Genomic DNA, 21708 nt, shown 5'->3' with positions numbered 1-21708 from the left:
AATTTGATTTAAAAACATGTTTTCTTTACATTTAGGTAGAGAATCACAGGCAGACACATGGTCAAGGATTTTTTCTATTTACATGAACCCAGAAGTCAAAGCGACTAACATGACCTAGCTGGTGCAAATGACTCTCGGGGCTGCACTTGGAGATTTGAGTCTGGCAGCTCTCCCATGTGGCGTGATGTCCGTGGTTCTCAATTAATGTCTCAATTTGATCACTCTCAACTTCAACTGGTCTATCTGACCACGGAGCATCGTCCAGTGCGAAACTTTGCAAATGACTCCTGATACATCCAACCAGTCACAGCACTTTCTCCATAAATGGCACCAACCTCTGAGTTTCAGGTGCATGTTTACCATCCCTGAAATACTGAAGCACAACGTTTTGAAAGTGTTTCAAAACTCCCACCATCAGTAGTAACATGGCCACACAGATACTTGCCGGCTTCGGTGAGCTCTCTGCACACACACAGGGGCGGGGCAGCTGTGCCCATGCAATGCGACAACACTGTTCGAAGACCAAGGGTCGCTGGAGCCCTCCTACAGAGGGCTGTGCAGACTGTGGCCAAACCCGCACCCTGTCGATTCTTACTACTTCATGATTTCTTAACTAACATCACCCCAACAAATTTGATTCAAAAGTCTATAGTCCTGTATCTACTCGTCTAGTCTGGCCTTGTGGTCCGAGGCCCCCTTTCTGGGGGTCGATCCGATGGCCCAGAATTATTTATCACCCGCCCTCCGTTCTCCGGGGGTGAAGCTAGCTAGTGCTGGGAAGTCTCTGGCTGCACTACTGCAGGAATCGTGGGCAGTCCATGGACAGACCCATAGTACGGGGACCCGTCGCACTTTGCCTGGAGCTGGCAGTTCGTGCTGTAAGGACTAGTGTTGCCCCATCTTATCAGTGAGTCTGTGAGGTTTCTCTGCTGTGCCCCCGAGTCCTGACCACCATCTCTGTGACGTGAGAAAAGCCGTGGGCCCGGGCCCAGGCCCCCACCAGCTCTCATTGCATCCAGGTGTCTCCACGGACCATGTTTGATCCCCGGTGCCTGACGCCTGAGTGGACCCCCCTCACCCCCAGCTCAGTGGTTGTGACAACTTCCCCCTGCACGGCAGAGGGTGGGGTGACTGTCACTTGCTCTTGAGTGTTTGATCCTGCTAGTCACTACCCCTTTGAAGGCGTCTGTTTCTTGGTCCCCAAAAACCTCCAGCTGCTTTGTCCAGTTTGGGCAGAACTGGTTCCAACGGGCTTTTTCAGTATCTCTGGGAGACCAGGGTTCTCTGAGGTTCACCTATGCACTTTTGTTGTGTTTATTTATTTATTTTACCAAGCATCTCAAGCCTCATCTCTGGACTCTGCTTCCAGAGGCTTGTGGGTGGGGAGGTGGGGGCCGGTGGCTGCAGTGCTGTTGGGATCCGGCTTGGGTGCCCCCCTGCAGGCAGTGTGAAGGCCACTGCACTGCGCGTCAGTACTGGGGATGTTGTGAGCCAGGGCAGGGGTTTGTGGGCACTTGTTGAGTTCGTGCTTTTGAGGAGGGTGGGACCCCAAGGCAGGAGAGCAGCGGGCTGACACCCTGGACTGGGCAGGAGACTGGCCACACTCAGCCACCTCCTGGGGGCCCTCTCTGTAACTGGGCAGCAGGTTTCATCCCCTCTGGACTTCTCCACCCATCCCCCTGGTCAAGGCCACAGCCCCTTTCCTGCTTGCACTGTCGCCCATCCCTCGTTGCTCTGCTCGCCTCTGCAAAAAGGGCCTGACGCTTCATCTCACTGTCTCGGGTCAGTTTCACGGGGCCGGTATCAGCCCGGAGCCTGTGCCGGCTCCTTCTGAAGACGACCACCATGGGGGTGCCTCAGAGTGCTTGCGCAGAACGGCGCCACCAGGTGCAGGAGCAGGACCGACTCCCCTGGGGGGGGCGGGCTGTGCGTCACCTGTCTGCCCGTGTGCAGCCNACGGGGCCGGTATCAGCCCGGAGCCTGTGCCGGCTCCTTCTGAAGACGACCACCATAGGGGTGCCTCAGAGTGCTTGCGCAGAACGGCGCCACCAGGTGCAGGAGCAGGACCGACTCCCCTGGGGGGGGGGCGGGCTGTGCGTCACCTGTCCGCCCGTGTGCAGCCGGCAGGCCCTGGGGGCAGAGATGTGCTCAGGGAGGCATCTGGCGTGTTTGCATCGAGCTGCCTCTGGCACGTATGGAACGTGCGGGCTGCAGGGGCCCGGAGGGGCCCGGTGCGGCTGCTGGTGTCCCAGAGAGCAGGAACAGCCTGTGCTTTCCCCGTGTCCCAGTGCCGGTCACACGGCGGGGCCTGCAAGGAACTTCCGCTGAGTGGCCCGGCCCATGCTGGTCTCACTGTCTCCCGCAGCCGGCGAGCATGCCCCTGGCCCCCAACCACCCTCGTTCTGTGGAGCAGACCCCTTCGGAAGCCTGTGCTGTCCGCTGGTCTCCACGTGTCCCCCTGATTATCATTCAGTTCCTCACATCCGACCAGTTTCACTCTGGGCCCATGAAGAGGCCAAAAGGACTGGGAGGGGCTGCAGTGGACAGGCGCCCTTGTGTCTTTACGTGAAGGGGTGCTCACGCACCGGAGGGGGTCACAGCTGAGAGCTCCCCCCCTCCCCACGGAGCCCCTCGGCCTCCCCATGCCTGGCAGCACTCCTGTGGCCTGCGGGGCTGGGCTGTGGGGGGCAAACTGACTAGATTCACTCTGACATCAGCTGCTAACACAATCTTGAAGCTAAGCCTCCCCCACCCCAGCTCTGGGGTGTCTCTGAGTCGAGGTTCTGGCTTGGGGGGCCTCTCTGCTCCGGATCTGGCCTGGCTGAGGGGCGGCCTGGGAAGGGACACGGGTTTCTCAGGCCCGCGCCCTCGGGGCCTGGGGGTTGGGGCCGAGCAGATGTCTGGGTTTGGTAGCCAGGGCCTGGAGCCGGATGCCGAGGAGGAGGCCTGCAACTCATTTCCCCATTAAACATTCTGAGAACATCTGCACCGCTTTCCAGGGCCCGTCCCGCACCGAGTGCTCTGACTTGTGCGAAGCGAGGCTGGCGTGCATCCCCGTGTTGCGATGGAGGTGAAGAGATCGCTCCTAATTAGATTAAAAACATTTTTTTCTTCCTCTGTAATTTCTCCTTGAAAACCAAGGCCGCCTTTTTTGTTTTCTTCGTCCAAAGCCCTCCAGAAACTCCCCTCCCCACCTCTCCAGAGGCTTCTTGGGAATGTCCTGTGAGCTCAGCCGCTGGAGGAGACGGCGCTCGGCCCAGATTCCATTGTGTATTAGCGTTTCCTGGGGCCGCTCTGGCTGCTGCGAGCCCTCCCCTGGAACTGGCTCTGGGAGCCCCACGCAGGGACTTCCTGGAGCACAGACCCTAAGGGTCGTCCGCCCCATGTGGGGGGCTCTGTGGCTCCCCTTCCATTTCCTGCAAGTGCTCCTGTGACCCTGCCCTGGCGCCTGAGCCCCCGAGGCTTGGCCCCGCCCTCGGGCGCACAGACATCCCCCCCCCCCCCCCGACCGTAAGGGAGCCCCTGAGCCCCGCTCTGAAGGGCAGCACTGGGGCGAGGGTCGCTGGCGCCCTCCTCTCTGGGACTGCGGGTGGCCTCTGGCTCTGCTGCATCAGCAGCGCCTGTGCGCTCCTGCCAGATCTGCACGCCCTCGATGGGACGTGAGACCCTGCATGTTCCGAGGTTCGCGCCAAACCTCATCCAACACCGGGTGTGGAGGGGCCTCACGGGGGTTTGGGGTGGGGATGTGGGGGGCGGCTCACAGCGGGAAGCCAGCCACCCGCTTTGGAGGGCCCCTTCCCACAAGCCCGGGCTGTTGCAGAGGGGGGCCTCACCCCCACCCCCTGGGTTTGCGCTCTGCCCTGTGCCCCTGAGCCTGACCAGGACACGTGAGAAGCTCTGCTCTGTTAGCTTGGCTCCCCAGCCCCAGCCCTTTGGACTCAGGCCGCACTCCCGGGCCTGTCACACACATTCCTGAAGGCTGTCGGGTGACAAACGATGGGGCCCAACTCAAACCAGCACAGCACAAAAGGGATGGTTTCTGGCTCACACATCTGGACCCAGCTGTTCCAGCCACAGCTGGACCCCGGGGCTGGGATGACCTCGCTTGCTGGCACTCTCCCCCCCGCTCCCCGCAAACAGCCTCATCCCCTCCTGCTCCCCCTCTCATCTCCCTCTCCCACTGGCCCCTGGGTGACTTGTGTCCTCAAGCAGTCACTGTCCAACGGGGCACGATGGCCACCCGCTCAGCAAACCCAGCGTCTCTTTAGGAGTCTGGGGCCAGGCTCTCTGTTGGGCCCATCGGACTCTGGGACCTACTCCTGGGTCCTGCTGCCTGGCAGTTGGGAAAAGAGCAGCCCCCTAAGGAAAACTCGAGAAGCTTTTCCCAGAAGCCAGGCCTGGCTGCTGGACAAGCAAAAACAACAGGTGTCCACTCAAGCAAGGTATGTTCCCGAGCGGCACGGCGTGCCAGCTGCGCATGTACGTTCCACGCCACGCCTCAGCTGGCTCCTGGCAGCTGCTGTGGGAACGGCCTTCACACTTTCTGTCCGTGTCCCTTCCCCCTCGTCTCAGCACAGACACAGGTGGCTCGGGGTCTTGGGCCGGGCCCGGCAGCTGGCACAGGCCAGGGCGCAGCGGTGTCACGCAGGGCCTGGCCGCAGCTGTCCGGATGCCCCGGGGAAGGGGTTCCCCTTCACGGTGCAGAATCTGCCGGGCTTTAGCAAATCTGCCAGGGTGGGGTGGATTTCAGAGGGGGGGCAGGGGCAGCTTCTGCTCATCCTGTGGAGTGACCAGGCCCTGGGAATGCGCCTGTGCCTGGCCCTGGAAGGACACAGTGGGCGTGGGGTCCCCATGCTGAGGAACCAGCGTGGTCAGGTCCACAGAAGCCCCTGCCTGTCTAGGGAAGGACTGTCTCTGGGGTGCTAGGGGGCTCCCCCGGCCACTTGGCTTACAACTGGGGGCTTAGGCAGGATCTTAGTCGTGAGAGGGGGAGGGCCAGGTGAAGGCACAGGGCAGGCCCAGAGATGGGGCTGGGGGAGTCCCAGGAACAGAGGGCAGCAGGGTGGCGCTGGTCCCGGTCTCGTCTGTCTGCCCTGACCCGGCTCTGCTCTCAGCCTTTCTGGACCTCCGCTGGCTGAATACGCAGTGGGAGCCACGGCGGCCGCCCCACTGGGCTCCTGGGACACGCGGTCACAAATGAGGCAGCAGGGGACTTGGGCGTTCTTTTCCTGGGGCCCAGGGAGCCCCAGGCGACCCACAGTTGGGGACAAACTGGCCTTGCTGTGAGGGAGGCACTGGAGGGGCAGGGGCTGGGTGCAGAGCCAGGGGAGGGGCAGCTCAGCGACGTTGATGGCTGGACCGGCAGCCCCGGACCAGGCGGGCGGGGTGTGAGGGGGACTAAGGGCACTCGGACGCACCCTGGTGACTCCAGGCCGGGCTCTGCGGGGCGAACAGGGGTGGCGAGGCCCAGGCCAGGGACACTTCCACGTACCACTGTTTCCTGACGCAGGAAAGAGTCGGCCGAGGCAGGAAACACGGACAGGCGAGGGAAGGAGACCGGTCTTCATGCGGAGAAACATGGGACGTGTTCGCCTGCTTCCTTCTAGTCTTTTTTTCTGTGCCCCATTTGTTTGTTTTTTTAAGAACATGGAAATGCCTCTCTCGAGCAGGGCCGCTAGCCGGGAAGGAGGCGGCTGGGCTGTGCGGCCTCAGCTCTCAGGAGAGTGGGTGAGACTTGGCAGCCCGCAGCCCCAGCTGTGGGAGTCGCCGCGCCAGAGGCCGAGCTCGCCACCCCCGACCTCCCCTTTTCCTAGAAAACACGACTGTTTTGTTCTGCCCTAAAAACGGAGGCCTGGATTCTGGCTTTGACAAGGCAAAGGCAGCCAAGAAATGAAAGCACCGAGACGTGGGACTGTCTCCTAAGATGGGGACTTCGCTGTCGCCAGCTCGCACGGCTCTGCTTTTCTGCAGGTCGGGTCTCTGGCTGGTTCCCGGGCCTGGGCTCTGGCCCCTTCCCGTCCCTGGGTGGCGGGACAAGCTGCCTGCCGTGGGCCCACCCCGCTCCGGGCCAGGGCTGCCTTTTCCCACCTTTGTGAAACAGCAACCTGTGACTCTTCAAGGTGGGGGGGGGGGTGACGTCCTGAGCCTCTAGGGACACAGCAGTGGCCCCCAAGCCCTTTCTGGAAGGGGGTAACCTACCAGTGCGTCTACCCAGGATCATAGCCCTCCCCCCAGCCCTGTATTCCTGGCACCTCAGTGAAGGCTCCTGGCCGGGCGGCTAACCACAGGTGGGGAGCAGTGAAGGGGGAATGTGGCCCTGGTCCCCGCCTGCCAGCCAGCGGGGGCAGAGGCAGACCCCACGCTGGAGCCGGGCAGGGCGGCCCCTCTCTGCTGGCCTGGGAGAGCCACCCGGTCACCCAGTGACACCCTTCTCTTCGGCCCTCGCCGTGGGGCCCCGGGGGCCGTTCCCAGGGTGGCACCAAACAGTCCGCATTCCTGGCTGGCAGGTGCGGGCCGCACCCGCAGCCGCTGACACGCACCAGGTGGGGCCTCTCTGGGGGAGGGCGGCCCACCCTGGCCCACCCCGGCCCACCCCAGCCCACAGGCTTGAGATGGCACTTGTCACCTCGGATGTTTGGGATAGAGCCTCACTTCCCAGCCGCCCCTCCACCATCCCTCCCTTCTGCGTACAAGTGATGCAGACATAAAAATATGTATTCGTGTTCTTTTCCTGTCTTTTTTTTTTCTTGAGAACATTTGAATCCCGATGAAGTCTGAGCTCTGCCGCTTGACAACGGTGTGACACAACCCAGGGCACTTGAACCGCAGCCCCGGCTGGTGCTCCTCCTCAGGCCTCGCCTCCCCTTCCCGTCCCGTGCTGCTCCCCGAGTGTCAGGGCAGAGGGCCTCCCCAGCCCTTCTCCGGGCACGACCAAGCCGCGTCTGTGCGGCTTCCTGCTGGAAGGCTGCCCTCGCCCCCGCGGCCTGGCTCCCTGCATCTATTTTGTGGCTCTGGTGGCTGGTCTGGCCGACACCTTTCCACACATGTGCCGGCCACTGGGGCCCCCTCAGGGACGGGCCTGTCACCCACTCTTCACTGTTGGCATCTCTCTCTCTCTGGCCAAGTTCTGTGTGTTTCGTGGGCACTAACTACTTTTTAGCGATTGTGTGTTCGCCCTTTGGGGCGCCGCTGACGCGTACGTCTGTCTCCGCGCAGCCCAGTCCGCCCACCTTTTCCTTTACTGCTTCACACGCTTCAACAAACCCTTCTGGACCCGAGGTCGTGGGGACCTTCCTCCAGGTTCTTTCCTGATGGCTTCGTCGCTCCGCTTTCCATCGGTCTTCGGGGGCCTGGGAGTCCACCCACAAGGGGCGCGTGGTATGAGGGTCAGGCCGTCCTGACGCCGTCGCCGCATGGGCGGGCAGCTCTCTGACCACCAAGCGCAGGCTCTGGGAGTGGGGCTACCGACACTCAGCCTGTGCCTGCCCCCGCAACCTGTGGCTTCACCAGCTGCACCCCGTCCTGAGGGCCGCTGCGTAAGCGTCCGGCCATGTCGCTTTCCGGGTGCAACAGTGGCTCATCCTTCTGGGCTTCCAGGCCTGTTTCAGGGCTGGCAGGCCGAGGCCCGAGTGCAAACCCCGGGGGTTTTGCTGGGCTGGGAGGACCCTTCTCACTGCGGGGTCTGCTGGTGAGGACAGAGTATGTTCTCCCCCATCCGCGTCTCCTTCACAGGTTCCACGGGTCCTGCCACTTCTCCTTAAAGTTCTCACGGGGCCCTGGGCACTGAAGATGCTCCCGGTCACACAGGCAAAAACAGCACCCATGTCCCCATCTCCCTCACTGGCTTTCCCCGACGGTCGCTTCGCACGTGATCTCAGTCCAGGGGACGGTGCCGAGAATAGCATACGGGGACACCCTGTGACAGCGCAGTTCGCTCCCCTTCATTCTGTGTCCCCCACGTCCCGGCAGCCTCACTGCATGTAAGTCACAGGAAGACTCGGTGTCCTCGGGTCTGCACCAGCAGCTCGGCCCTGGTCTTCATGACCTGGACACTCCAGGTGCCTGTCAGGCAGGTGCCAGGTTCTCCGGTGGCTGCGTGGTTTCCCCATGGCGGGGACTAGCAGGAGGGTTTGGAGAAAAATGCCACAGACTTGCGGTGCTTGTCTCACGCGTCCCATCAGGGCAGGTGACGGCAACACGGCATGTCACTGGCGGTGGCAGCCTTGATTCGCTCGGTCAGGGTGGTGTCGCCAGGCCCGAGCCCACAGGCCGGCTCTCAGCCCAAGTCCGCGCCTCCCCCCCAGCTGTGTTTCAACTGACATCAGTGTGGACTCGGGGTGGATTTTTGAGCTGCAGTACTATTTACTTTGTTCACATGAGGTCTTGAGTTTACGGGCCACTTGCAGTAATCCCGGAGTCTTTGGGACAGGCCCTCGCCCCTTCCGTCGGTTCCTGAGCACTTTCTTCCTTCTACTACTAGACGGCCCTTCAGGCCCATCTCGCAGGGTCCCTGCCCGGGGCCCAGGAATCCCCCTTCGGCCCGAGCGCCGGTCCTTCCACTGGAGGCCGAGTGGTGGTCAGAAGCCCGAGTCCAGGCCTTGGGTGTGGCTCCCGGACTGTCGCCATCTCTGGGGCCCCTCAGCAGACAGGGCTGGAAAGTGCACACATGTGACCCGGGTGCACACACGTCCGTGTCTGCGTCGAGCTACACATGAGTTCACGCTGATGTTTCCAACCCTGGGTCTGGCCTGCACCCTCGCGCCCCCCACCCCCGTCCCCATTTTCTCTGATAGCCAGGAACCTCACAGCATCGTCTGCTGCCGGTTCAGTATCCTACCCCCGTACGCACGCAGGCCCTATGGGATGCACGCTTGGCGGCAAGACCCTCCCGTGCCCTCTGAGCCGCTGTCAACCGAGCCCGTCCCACGTCCAGGGCAGAGGTGGCTTCCCAGGGCTCCGTGGGCCGGCTCTGCCTCCCCCACCCCCCCAACAGCTGCCGGGTCAGAAACATGCAACGACACGGAACCCACCTGCCGCCGCTCTCTCTCCAGCCCGGGATCCACCAACAGGCTGGGGGGCTTTTTTTTAGGGTGCACACACTCAAATCCACTCCTGGAAAGGTACGGTTCTCGCGTTTTGACAAATGTAACAAACCCACCACCACAGCGCCGGGCAGAGGCGGCCCACAGCCCTAAATATCCCCTGGGGGTACCCTTCTGAGACACCAGCACCCACAGTCTGTTCCTGAAAATTACACAAACGGAGTCACAACCCGAAGGCTTCTGCATCTGGCTTCTTTCTCCACGGAAGGAGACCCGTGCGAGACCCGCCCCCTGTGGCTGCAGGTCCTTCGGCCCTTCCTTCTGCCTGCTGAGCAGGGACCGTGGGACCCAGGTGCCACTGGTTGCCCCCTGAAGCACACTGCAGCTGTCCCCAGGCTCTGGCAGTCGTGAGAGAACCTGCTACACACACGTGCACATACAAGGCTCCTGTGAGCACAGATCCTGACTCCACAGGGCAAACGTATGCGAGAGGAACTGTCAGCACATGCGGTGTGGGCACACACGGACCTTGGAAAGGCCCAGCTGCAGGCCCCCGTCCGGCCCCCGTCCTCGCGGGTGCGTGCTGTTATCGGGCCTCGTTGCTGTCTCTTCCTTCCGGGAGGCAAGAGGTCAGGCCCCGGGTTTCCCCCCAGATACCCACAACGGCCATCCACAGACCTCAGCCGTGCCGCGGGGGCATTGTGGCAGCTCGCTGTGGACTCAGCACCTGAACAGAGGCGTCTCGCACGTGTTTGTCTGTGACCCGCTCTGTGACACAGGGTGTCCGCCTGCTTGTCAAACTGCGAGAGTCTGTGTGTGTCCTGGACACTGGTCCTTGGCCAGGTGGGTGACGTGTGCGCACTGTCTCCAAGCCCAAGGTTGATTTCCGATACATTCCAATTCGTCACTGTTCCCCCGGCTCACAGATCAAGCTTCTTGTGTCACAATTCAAAGCCCATTGCCAAGTCCAAGGTGCAGAGGTGTCCTCCTAGGCTTCCTGGCAGAAAAGCCACAGGGCGCATTTCACGGTGGTTTTCAGTAACGTGTACGTAGCACTTTTACGTTTCCATGTTCCGATGACTGATCTTCTGAGCGTTAGGTATAAGTGTTAAGAGTAAAATTTACACACATTTACATTACAAGGAGACTCAGGAGACAGTTGCATTACTTTTGGGTCGGAAAACCTATTTCAAAATGCAAAAGGTACACCATTTTAAAAACCACCGTAATTAGGGCTAAGCCAGTGAAGACATGCTGGGGAAGATTCCGGTGCCTCCCACTACGAAAACGTAGAGTTTCTAACACACGTTTACTGCGTTGGCCGGGAAGCCCACTGGTTTTCCCAAGACGGCTTCAGTTGGCGCTGTTGTCTGAAACTGTATTCACAACGGTTTTGGGTTTCGGCAGCTGTCACCTCGCCGGGCGGTTTCCAAACTCCAAACGGGTAGATTTTTGCGCAGCCACGTAATGCTGAAGATGGAAGAAGACACGCACCACTTTTGGCGTGTTAACGCTTTATTGTTTCAAGAAACGTAGCAACCCGACTGAAACACGAAGATTCTGGTGGCGTGTGGAGAAGGTGCGGTGCGTGAGGGGGCAGCCGTGAGTGGCTGTGCGGTCTCGCACAGGACGATGCCCCCAGTCGGGTGGAGCGGTCCCAGCGGACAGGGACCAGACTGAGGCTCTGAGAATAGTCGACCTTCTACCACATGCGAGACGTATCCAAATCCAAGTTACTGGTGAAAGGAAAAACGTGTCGTATTTTACGGGAAGAAACTAAACAAACTTTCTGGCCAACCCGAAATAAACCCCTACACCGTGAGCAAAAACGTGCCAAGGACGTGAACAGACGACGCCACAAGAAACCCAAACAGCCTCCAATCCGCAAAAGCCCCTCGGCGCAGCAGGGCACACGGCACCCTGTCTTCCGCGGCACCGGGCGGGCCTCGCTGAGGCCTCGAGCGGACATGCAGCGGCCCGCACCGGCACACGCGGCGGGTGGGGTTCGCACCGCTCCAACTTCTAGAGAAAACAGCCCAGGAAAGCACCCTGTCCCCTCGCCCCGGGCACCGCTCTCTCACAGCGCCACCTTCGCGCTGACAGAGCCCGCACATCTGTCAAACATGGGGTTCCCCGTGGCAGAGCCAAGCCAGGGGCCGCTACCAAGTAAGACTCTGGGATCCCCATAGAAAAGTGAGGTGGAGGTGCCGCCGGAGGGCGGGAACAGACCACCACGTATATGGAAGCCAGTCCCGCCTGGCGTCGGCTGCCCGGATGGGCCAACCATGGGCCAGGGACAGCTGGTGGCCCGTGCTTTAGACCTTGGAGGAGGAAGACCCTCGCAAATGTTGCCTTTTTATCAGAAGGACTTCATTCTTTTTCAATAAAAACACTAAAAAAACTCAGTGAGTCCAGACAGAACATCGGGGGCCAGGTCGCTGGGGGCGACCCTGGGGATCTGAATGCTGCCTGCTTCGGTGGTCGCGGTGCCTTCCTCAAGGTGTGGGTGGCAGGTAGGCATGGCGTCTTGGCCTGAGAGCAGCCAGGAGCTCTGTGGCAGGCCCTCGCTCCTGGGCGTTCCAATCCCCGTGGACAAGAGTCCCACCACCCTGGGTGTGCAGTGACACACCACTGGCCCATGGCCAGCCTGAGAACAGCGTGGTGGGCACGGGGCAGCATTTCCCACTGGACTGCACCTGTCTGGGTTTTGTTCTTGGCCCAAACATGAGGTCAAGAGGCCCCGCCCACAGTCTGAGGGGCATCGCTGGCCCTTACTGGCCCTTACTGGCCCCTTGGCCACGAGAAGCCTCCGGCACATGGGGGTCACCCTGACACACTCCCCCATCCTCCGGGCTGAGGCTCGAGCACAACCCCGGCTCCACACTCCGTGTGTCTCTCATCCAAGGCCCGGGGTAAAGGTCTGTCCCGCACCGGGGGCGGGGGGGGGGGCACTGCAGCCCAGCCCTGGGGGCCCTTGACCCCTCTGGCCACCGCTGTCCACAGAGGCCTGACCTGCCCCCACGCCCCCTCCCGCAGTGAGGAGGAGCCCCGCGCTGCTGGACGTGAGCCCCATGCGCTTCACGAGGACCAACAGCTTTACCGAGGACCTGGATCTCGAGGGGGAGACGCTGCTGGCTCCGATCACCCACGTGTCACAGTGAGTGCCGCTGCCTGCCGGGGCAGCCTGGGGGTGACGGGGTGGGCCGTGGGGCTCCACATTGCCGCCTCAGTGCCAGGCTGGGGCTCAGGCCTACACATCCAGTGCCCCCACTGGCCGCCTGTCCCTAGCACCCTGGGGCCACTGGCTACCAAGGGCCACCCCAGCGCCCAGGCGGGCACCAGGTGGGAGGAGAGCAGTGGCGCTTCCCCACCACGCCAGAGAACACAACCCCCGCCGACTCACAGAAACCACACTAACCGTGCTCCCCTCTTTTCGTGAGTCGAGAGTCTGAGAAGATTGTTTGCTCCCCCCTCAGCCCCCTCTGCTCCCCAAAAAGAGACGGCTTTGTGTTTGAGCGCTGCCCCGAGCAGCCTGGACACGCCCCGGCAGACGCCGAGTGTGCCTGCCAGTTGCCGCCTGTCCTTGGGGTTCCTTCAGGTGGAGGAAATGGCCGATTTTCTACATCTCCCAGTCGGCCTGTCCCAAGGCACAGCTGGCCTAGGGCACAGGCCTGTCTTCCCCCATCACGGCAGAAACAGTCCGATCCCCAGGGGCCCCCGAGGTGCATTACCCTGTGCACCCCACTGTGACAGCTGGGGTGGGGCCTGAGGGGCACTGAGGCCCACTTCGGCGCCGCCCACCGAGGCTCCCTGGGGAAGCCTTCTGTGCACACTCAGCCTTTCTGAGTCACTTGCTGGCACCACCACCTTCCCTGTGGCCCGAGACTGCCCTGACTTGGGGGCGCTTGGCAGGGCAGGGACCGAGGCCTGTAGCCATGCCGTCTTGGCCACTGGGGCCAGCGCGCACTAGTCGGGTGGCCTGAAGGGCTGTCTCATTGCAGGGTGAGGGGAACAGGGGATGCTGACCTGCAGGACCCACCAGCCACGTCCCAGGCCCCTGTGCCCCTGGGGCGGCCACGTGGAGCACATGCTCACAGGCTGGGAGGTGCCGGCCAGGGTGCTAGGAGGCAGGGCAATGGGGCCCTGTGGCCCCGGGACTGAAACAAATTTCTGGGCCTTGCCTGGGAACAGGGCTCTGCCCTTCGGGCTTGTGACCAGCTTGGTAACTGGCTGCTGGGTGGGATAACTGGGTGGGAGCAGAGGCGTGGCTGCCATGCAAGCCTGGCTGGCTGGGCGGGTGCAGGCCAGTGCCCAGAGGCACAGCACCGAGTCTGGGGCCTGAGAAACCTCACGGCGGTGAGTCGGCGGTTCCTGGACAGAGGTGTGCGCAGCATGGCAAAGAGCCTGCTCGGCGGGGCCAGCCAAGTGCCTGCCAGGACCAGGAGCTTCGGGGACACCCCGGCGGGGGGGGGGGTCCTCCTGTCAGAGTAACTGTCCTCTGATCTCCCAGCTCCCAGCAGTGCGTGCAGGGGTCGCCGCCACCCCCCACCCCACCCGGTCTGTGCAGCCCAGCAGTCAGGCCTCACAGAGAGGCTGGGGGGCAGGTGGTGGTGGACTAGGGGCGGAGGTCGCCTGCAGGCACCCCTCTAAGGCTAGAGTGGTCCACCGGCGCCGGCACCGCCACCTGCCCAGGGAGCCGGGGACTGCCCCACGGTCCAGCCCTCGGCAATATCCTGCCACTTCTCCCAGAGGGAGACTGTCCCACGACCAGCGGAGGTGCTCTGCCTCCGCAGTCCAAGTCCTGCAATGTAGCCCACAGGTGGGGGGTCGCCTCCCCTGTGGCTGGACCCAGACCCCCACCCACCCCCAACAACCCAGCACAGGCCAGTTCTGAAGCAGTGGGGGAGGCGCCAGCTCGGGAGGCGGGACAGCGCCCTGTGCGGCACTTGGGGCTGGGGGGCTGGGATGACAGCGGTGAGCGGCGGCAGGGTGAGGTGTGCATGGAGTGGCCACCGAGAGACAGTGCACAGATCCAGTCGAGGCCAAGGCCCACAGGGCAGGGGTCTGTGTGCTGTGCCCCTGGCAGCCGGGGCTCCCTGCCTTGAGCGTGAAAGGTGTTGGGGCCTCAGAACCTCTGCACCCCCTAGGGCTGCTGCCCAGCTGGAGGCGGCAGTGGCGGCAGACATGGCGTTTACTCAGGGCTGGCACTTCGGGGTGGGGAGTAGGGGCCTGGCCTTCGAGCCCCCACTGGTGCCGCGTCCCTTCCCCTCCTGCCCAGCAGGCCTGGGGGTCGTGCCCCTCACGAGACCCGGCTCCAGCTGCCCAGGCACAGTGAGGCCCCACAGACAACCCAGCCCCGGGCCCCCAGGCCCGGGCACAGGCATGTGCGCCCCCTGCCCCGTTGGAGGGACGGGTGCACAGGCGTAGAGTGGGCGGGAGGGGGTTACTGAGAAACAGTCTGCTTTTCTCCAGTGCGTTAGTGATGTTAAATGTATCACCACGCTGGGCTGGTTCCAGAATTCAAATTAAAAGCATAAAGAAAGACACATTTTGTTTCCATCTGAGCTCTCCCCACCCGAAGGGCCCCAGGGAGGTGAGGTCACCATGGCCGTGATTACGGGATGGTCTCTGGGGCTGGGAGAAGCTCCCCTTTCCAGGGCCCGTTGGCCTTCAGTAGAGCAAGGGGTGGGGGCCCCCCAAGATCAGCGACCAAGCCTGGCGTAGACTAGGGGTGGCCGGCGAGTGGGAGCTGGGGTCCAGGGGGACAGGGTGGCTCGAACCACCCGCGCACCATCGGCGAGCTCCGCCCACACCGTTCCGGCAGACCCTTCGCTACCCAAGGCCCTGCTGCAGGGTGGCCACGGCGCAAGTTCAAGGCAGGGACGGGCTCCCCTGCCTATTGCACGAGGGGAGCCCTGCGCCTGGGTGAGAGCCCCTCCTGGGGACAGCCACCCGGTGTGTGTCCCCACGCCTCACCTGGGGCACCCTGTCTGAAACCCCATCGTTACCCCTCGCCTCAGCGGCTCAGGCAGCATGTCCCCCTCCAGCTCTCTAGGCCCCGAGCACCCAGAGCCGTCAGCACGGGTCTGGGGACCCTCAGCTTGGCTTGTCCCACCCTGGCACACGGAAGCCCCAGCCAGGACTAGCTCACAAGTGCTGTTCCCGACCCCACCCAGACGCAGCCCCGGGCAGGGCCAGCCAGGACGAGAGAGAAGCGAGGCCTTCCTACAGTGGAGTTGGCAGTGTGGGCGTGGCCCAGGCACCCTGCTCCCAGCAGTCTGGGGAGTCGGGGGTCCCTGTGTGCAGCCCCCCCCAGCCGCCCATCACCCCATCGAGTCCACGCAGATCCCCAAGGTGGGCAGAGTGAGAGGCCCAGCCCACCGTGGGCGCAGTGGCACGCAGTTTCCCTGAGGGGCCCCTCCGACCTGGTCGGTGTTCCCTGGCCACCCCGTCCTGCTGTGTAGGGACGAGTGTGCAGCGGCCCGCTGTGCACGCTCAAGGGCCCCCGTGTCATGGCAGCACATAGATCCCTGAGCAAAACCAGCTGCACACACGGCCCCGAGTGTGTTAACTGGAGCCTCCACGTCTCCAACTTTCTCCTGGACCCTGCGGAACCCCAAGCCAGAACGTTCAAGTTTCTCCTTTCCAGCGAGGCCGCTGTGGCCTGGCCTCCGTCCACATTGCTGCTAATGTCTCCTGAATTCTGCATTTGTCAGCGAGGCCGGGGCCAGCCCATCCCTGCCTCCTGGAAACAGGGGCAAACGTCGTCGGCTCGGCCCTGCGCTCCGCTCCATGGCCCTGGGGCCTCAACCTCTAGACGGTACTGGCCTGCCTGGGACAGTTCAGTGACATGGGGGTCCCACAGACGCACAGGCACTGCCCCTCCACAGGCTCCCTGCTTTGTTCCCCACCGCAGAGTGGGCCAGTGTCCAGGGGACAGGGAGGGGGCCTGCCAGGAACAGACGAAGCCAGTCTGTCTCCCCAGACCGGTGTCCTGTGTTCCTCGGACCACCTGTTTGCCGAGGTGCCGGGGGCAGCCCGTGGGAGGCTGCGCTGAGCCACGTGAGTCACTGGCTCCTGTCGGAGCCTCATGGCCCTGGCTGGGCTCAGACCCGCGTCTGCGATGCGCAGGGGGCCGGGGGTGGGGGGCGGGAAGGGATTACACGTTCTGATTGAATTAAAGCGTGGCCGAATGGCTTGGTGGGAAAGAGACAGGACTGGGATGCGATGCCCCAGGCCTGGCTTCCAGCAGGCACCGGCCCAGCTGTGAGGGCGGCCCCCAGCCTTTGGGAGTGTCACTCTGTCCCTCTGAGCACGTGAGGAGGATGCCACAGTGGCTGGGCACCGCCGCCCCGGAGAGCAGGTCACCATCCAGATAGCAGGCCCACAGGGGAGCAAGGAGGCCCCTCCTGTCCTCAGCCCCATCACCACAGGCCCCGGCCCAGGCACTCTGGGGCTGGGCTCAGCCCTCTGCCTCATGCAGGCCCTTGGCCAGGCTGCCCAGACCAGGGCAAGCGGTGCTGGGGGTGCGCGAGAGGCACCCGTCCAGCCCTAGAGGTAGCTGGAGGACACAGTGACCACACAGGTCACACTGTGGCCGCGGGGACACTTCTGGAGGCTGGGGGTCCCCATGAGCTTGTCCTTGTCCTGCACAGCTCTCAGGTGCCAGTCCAGAAAGGAGGTGGCCCTTGGCCTCAGGGCACTGCTCCTGCCTTGTCAAGTGGAGACTGGCACACACGTGGATGAGCACAGCAGTCCCGAGTGTCCAGACTGAGGTGTTTGCTCCCCGAGAAGCCGTGTAACTGGCACCTGGGTGAGGCGGCAGAGCCTCCCACTCCGGTCCCCGACACCCTGGGTGACCCCCGTCTGGCTCGGAGCAGCCGGATGCAGCTTCACTTCCTCCTAGGTCGCTGGCACGCCACTGTGCTGATGGCCACACTCGGTCTGTCCCCTCCACTGTTGCTGACCACGGGGGCGTGTGCCCACTGTGGGCTTACCACTGTCTGTGCTGAGAATACCCTAGGCAGGGTCTCCGCGGATGTACGGGCTGCGTGTCTAGTAAACACGTGCGAGGTACAGAGCCACCGGGGCGTCGAGTGGGTGCAGTCACGCCCAGCGGACACGGCTGGGCTGTCTCCTGGGGCAGCACCAGGCCTGCAACAGCTCCCCGCCCATCCTGACACGCGGCCTTTCCCAAAGTTTCCTTTCTAGACACGGTGGTGGTACCCAGAGGCGCCCAATTATAGCTTTACTGCGCAGTAACCCGACAGCCAATACAGCCGAACCCCTTTCCGCGTTGTTACGTAGTCCGGCACCGTCCTCTGTCCAACGCCCACGTCTTCCACCTGGTCTGTTTCGCGTTGTCTTTTCCTACGCGTACGTTCTTTCTAGAGATCCGAGCCGTCCGTCGGAAACGCGCCCGTGAACACTCCAGACCGCCCGCCCTCCGCGCTGCGGGCTGCACTCCTCCTGCCCTCAGGGAGCCTTCCCAGGAGCAGAAGGTCTTGCTTTCCGTGAGATCCCGCTGACCCAGTGTCTCCCAGCCAGACATCTCCTCGCGGACCGTGCTGTCTGCACCCCGTTTAAGCAGCGTGGGCCACCCTGAGGCCCACGTGAAGACATCCTGTTCCCACCTTGCTCCGTCGGCTCGCCTGTCAGTCGCGTGCGTTGTGCCGTCCATCTGGAGTCCACTGCTGCGTCCCACATGAGGTGAGGCCGAGGTGTGCTCAGCACCCTTTACCAAAGGGGCAGTCGGCTCCCCACCTCAGGCCACCACAGCCCGGCGAAACCAGCCCCGGTCGACGTGAGGCTGCTGCTGGGCCCAACGCGGCTCACCGGTCAGGCTCCGGTGCTTCTGTCTTTCTTGCCAGGGTCCCACTGTGCTCTCCATGTACTTTGGTACTTGGTCCTGACAGCTGGTCACGCAGGCTCCAGGCAGTTCTCCCGCCTTGCAGCCAGCTCCACTCTCTATGCAGGACGACTGTCGCCATGGTCACATGCACCTTGTCCAAGGGCCATTCCTTGCCAGCTGCTGTTATGAGTTCACCAAGCCCTGGACACTGCCAGGGAACGCTGGCAGCCTGGGTGCTTCCTCCGGCCTGTGGGACGCTGGGCTGGTCACCACACCTGGCCAAGCCTCAGTGTGCACTTACAGACCCTGGGATGTGCATCTCTCGGGCCAGGCAACCAGGTGAGCCCAGTTCAGCCCAGTGCCTGATCCATGTTAATTGGTGTGAAATGGCACCTTGTGGTGGCTGGGGACCCTGTGAGGAATCCCTTACTTGGCCCAAGAGCCTCCAAAACCACGAGACCACAAGTTTCCGTGGCCTACAGACGGGGCCACCGCACCTGGCCACCAAGTGTCCTTAATGAGGTGAACCCAGAGGCCCAGGAGCCCGGGGTCTCAGGACAGGCTGGAGGCAGGGGTGGCTGCAGGTGTGCTGCCTGAGTGGCTGGGACAGGCGCTCTGGAGGGGTTCGGCTCCTGTGCAGGTGTAGGGGGAGGCCTGGTGCCCAGCACTCTGCTCCTGGGGGAAGCAGCGGCCAGAGGACCACGTTCCAAGGTGGGCACAGGGCCCCAGTGGGAGCCTGCCATTTGCTCTTGTGTCTCTGGGCCCCCCTGCTGAAGAGAGCCCCAAGCTTGCAGCAGAGTAAGGAGCAGAGTGGGCCACATGCCCTGTGCTCTCTTGGCCCTCATGTGGCTGGGGGAGGCAGCAGCAGGAGCCGGCCCCAACGCGTTGGCAGTGCTCACTTGCTGACTCGCGGTGCTGAGGAAGGTTGGCGTCCCGCAGCGCCCACTGGGGCCCTACTGCGGGCGCGTCTGTGCCAGGCTCAGGAGGGCGGCTTGCTGGCTGAGACACGGCTCCTGTCCTCAGTAGGGCCCTCAGAGAGCACCCACTGGGCTCGCTCACAGAAGGGCTGGGACTGGCCAGTGGCACCCACGAGGTGAAGGCGGAGCCAAGGCTGGCTCCCAGGTACAGCGTCTCAATGACTGGGGCCACAGGGAAGCTAAGCGTGACTGGCCTGTCCACTGTGCGTGGCTGGTCATGGACTTGTCTCGCTGACCAGGCCTATGAATGTTTAAACCATAGCCACGCAGGACCTCAGGGCTGGGAGGGGAGGGAGGCAGTCCTTCCTGCTAGTGTGTGGGGACCCATAAGTGGGGGAAGGGGCCACACGGGTTCTGGAGCAGCAAGGAGGGCACAGGGAGGATAAGAAGGGGGACTCCCTGCCATGGGCTCAGACCCGGGGCCTGCTTAGCAGGGAGCAGAAGGCTCCCCCTTTCCACAGGTGAGAGGAGGCCCCAAGCAGGGGTCCAGGCCCAGCCACTCTGGGCCAGGGTGCACGCAGGCCCTCGGCTGTGCTGGCCGGCAGCCCTGCGAGGGCCTGGCCTAGGTCTCCCTGCTGCCGGGGCGGGAGGTGTGGAAGCTGGTTCTCGGGCCACCCAGCGTGGGCTCAGGAAGGGAAGGAATGCGCTGGGGCGGGTGTGGCTGAGGGGGAGCGCGGCTCGAGGTGGGTTTTCCTTGGGGCCCAGAGAGACCAGCACGGAGACGGAGGCCCCGCTTGCTCGGCCCCCGGCACACACACACACTAGGACCTTTCTTCGGCGGACGGCTGTCGAGCTGAAAGCCAAGGACACCTTCTGGAGATCTGAATTCCATTCGCTCTTGGCACAGAGCGGCTTCCTGCCTGGGGAAGGTGTGGGCGCCTGTGCGCCTGTGTGCACACGCGTGCACACGCGTGCACACGGCCGTGGGGCAGCAGGGCAGGGGCCGTGGGCGGAGGGGTTTGATGAGATATGTCACGGTGGCGGCTCCAGTGTCCCCGGCACGGGATGGACCTTGGAAGGCCCATCCTGAGCGAATGCGTCAGAGACGTGCGAGGCTGCGTGGCCTTTGAAATAGGCTCAGGCTTAGAGCAGCCACAGCCAAATGCGCCTTTGAATTTGAAAGCCAGAACTTTTTGCAAAATAATTCAAAAAGTTTGTTGAACCTTCAACTTTTCCTGACGATTCTTCCTCCTGAAGCTAACTCGTTGCAGGTTGCTCCAACCCAGCCTGGTGCCAGACCAGCTTCCTGGAAACGCTTGCCAGCTGCTGGCCTTTGGAAAAGCCTGTCACCCTAATGGCTGTTAAAAAATAAAAAAATAAAAAGCTCGCTGGGCACCTTGGCCGCAGGGTCTGAACGGCCCTTTGTGTCGGCCCCAGCTGCGGGGTTTTTCCAGGCCTCGCTTCAGGGGCCGTGCGGCCGCCCTGCCTCTCAGGCGGCGGCCTGTCCAGGCCACCCCGTCGTGCCCAGGTGGAAGATGGGGGTGGCCAGGGCACGGCCCCCAGAGGGGCAGGGTGTGGGTCTGTCCCCAGTGGGTTACCAGCCCCATCTTCCCTTCCATCCCCACCCCCCGTGGCGGCGGGGCCCCTCCTAGGTCGACGCCATGTCACTTCCCCCAGAAAACCCAGGGGCCCCCAGACCCCGAGCAGTGCCAACATTGAGGGGAGGGAGAACTCCCTCCTCCCCCAGCAGAGTTTTGGCAGAAGGAAGGATGGGTGTAAAATGGGGTCTGAGTTACAGTTATACAAGAGTCAGAAACGTGACTCTGTGTTAGGAAATATTTAAACCCACACGAGGCAGCCGGCAGGTCAATGGAGACCACACCGTGTTGTTGCCGTTGCATTGCTCAGAATCAAAGATTACCCGAAAACTGAAAAAGGCCACATGACGATGTGTGTGTGGTGACGAGGTGCAGCCGTCAGGACAGGCTGCACACGTGCACCCCCTGAACAGCGGCCCCCCTGCCAAGACGGCGCGTGGGCAGCGCCCCGCTTCCCAGCGGAGCCCCGCTGATCTGTGGTGGGTGCGGGGCTCCCCTTCCCACCGGGGGCTGCTCTCACTCTGCTCAGCTCTCCCTGTCAGAAAGCTCTCTGCGCCAGCCCGGCCCCCGTTCCCAGGAGTGACATGAACCAGAGGCCCCAGCCCCATGGCGTGGGGACGCCTGCTCTGCGGCACACTGCCCCGTGTGTACACAAATGTGCTGAAAAACAGCGCAGCAGGCTCGGCACGCACACAAACACGCGCAGAGCACAAGAGAGGGCGCAGGGGGAAGTCAGGCTGTCCCCACCCAGGCCCTAGGTCCTCAGTTTCCTTCCCTAAAGGTTACCACTCTGCAGTTTCCTACTGCGGCTTCCCGGAGCCTCTTCTGTAAACAAGTGTGCCTGTGTGTGCGGGGATGTGCCTCCTGTGTGGGGCACACTCAGCTAGTCTGCCCTTGCGGACGTGACCCGGGGGCGTGCCCGGCTGGAGTTGTCCAGGCGAGAGCCGTCTCTCTGGGGCAGGACGTCCGAGAGGCGCTTCTCGAACAGGCGAGAGCTTGGTTTCCTCGTGGCCTCTGCCTAGTGGCCCGGGCCAGGACAGGGCTCCCGGCAGCTCTAGTCCAGATCTGGCCTTGTGGCCAACGTCTGGTGACTACGGGGACACAGGCTACCTGGGGGGTGGGATGTGAGAAGGCTGAGAGACGTCATGCTGGGCACTCACCAGCTAGCTTCCCCGCAGGGGCACAGACAAGGGCAGCTGCGAAGGCCGGGCGAAGGCCCCGAGCATGCGCTGAGGCCTCTGAAGGAGAGGGAGCAGGCCAGGGCACCCTGCTGGGACCGGTCTCCGCAGGCCCCCTCCCCT

General features: G+C 63.0%; 1 protein-coding gene across 1 annotated transcript in view; it reads left to right on the top strand.

Annotated features, from left to right (window-relative positions):
• KCNQ1 (potassium voltage-gated channel subfamily Q member 1) overlaps nucleotides 1–21708 on the top strand; it is a 237303-nt gene that overhangs the window by 94247 nt on the left and 121348 nt on the right. Inside the window, exon 11 of the mRNA XM_037047796.1 lies at nucleotides 12078–12198. Within this exon, the coding sequence (XP_036903691.1) occupies nucleotides 12078–12198 (121 nt within the window). The remainder of the gene's footprint in view (nucleotides 1–12077; nucleotides 12199–21708) is intronic.

The sequence above is a fragment of the Sturnira hondurensis genome, unplaced genomic scaffold (genome assembly GCF_014824575.4).
Source record: "Sturnira hondurensis isolate 20B ecotype Veracruz unplaced genomic scaffold, ASM1482457v3 Scaffold0006383, whole genome shotgun sequence".
NCBI lineage: Eukaryota > Metazoa > Chordata > Mammalia > Chiroptera > Phyllostomidae > Sturnira > Sturnira hondurensis.
The sequence above is the reverse complement of the archived record's forward strand: the minus strand, read 5'-3'. Positions and strand labels throughout refer to the sequence as shown.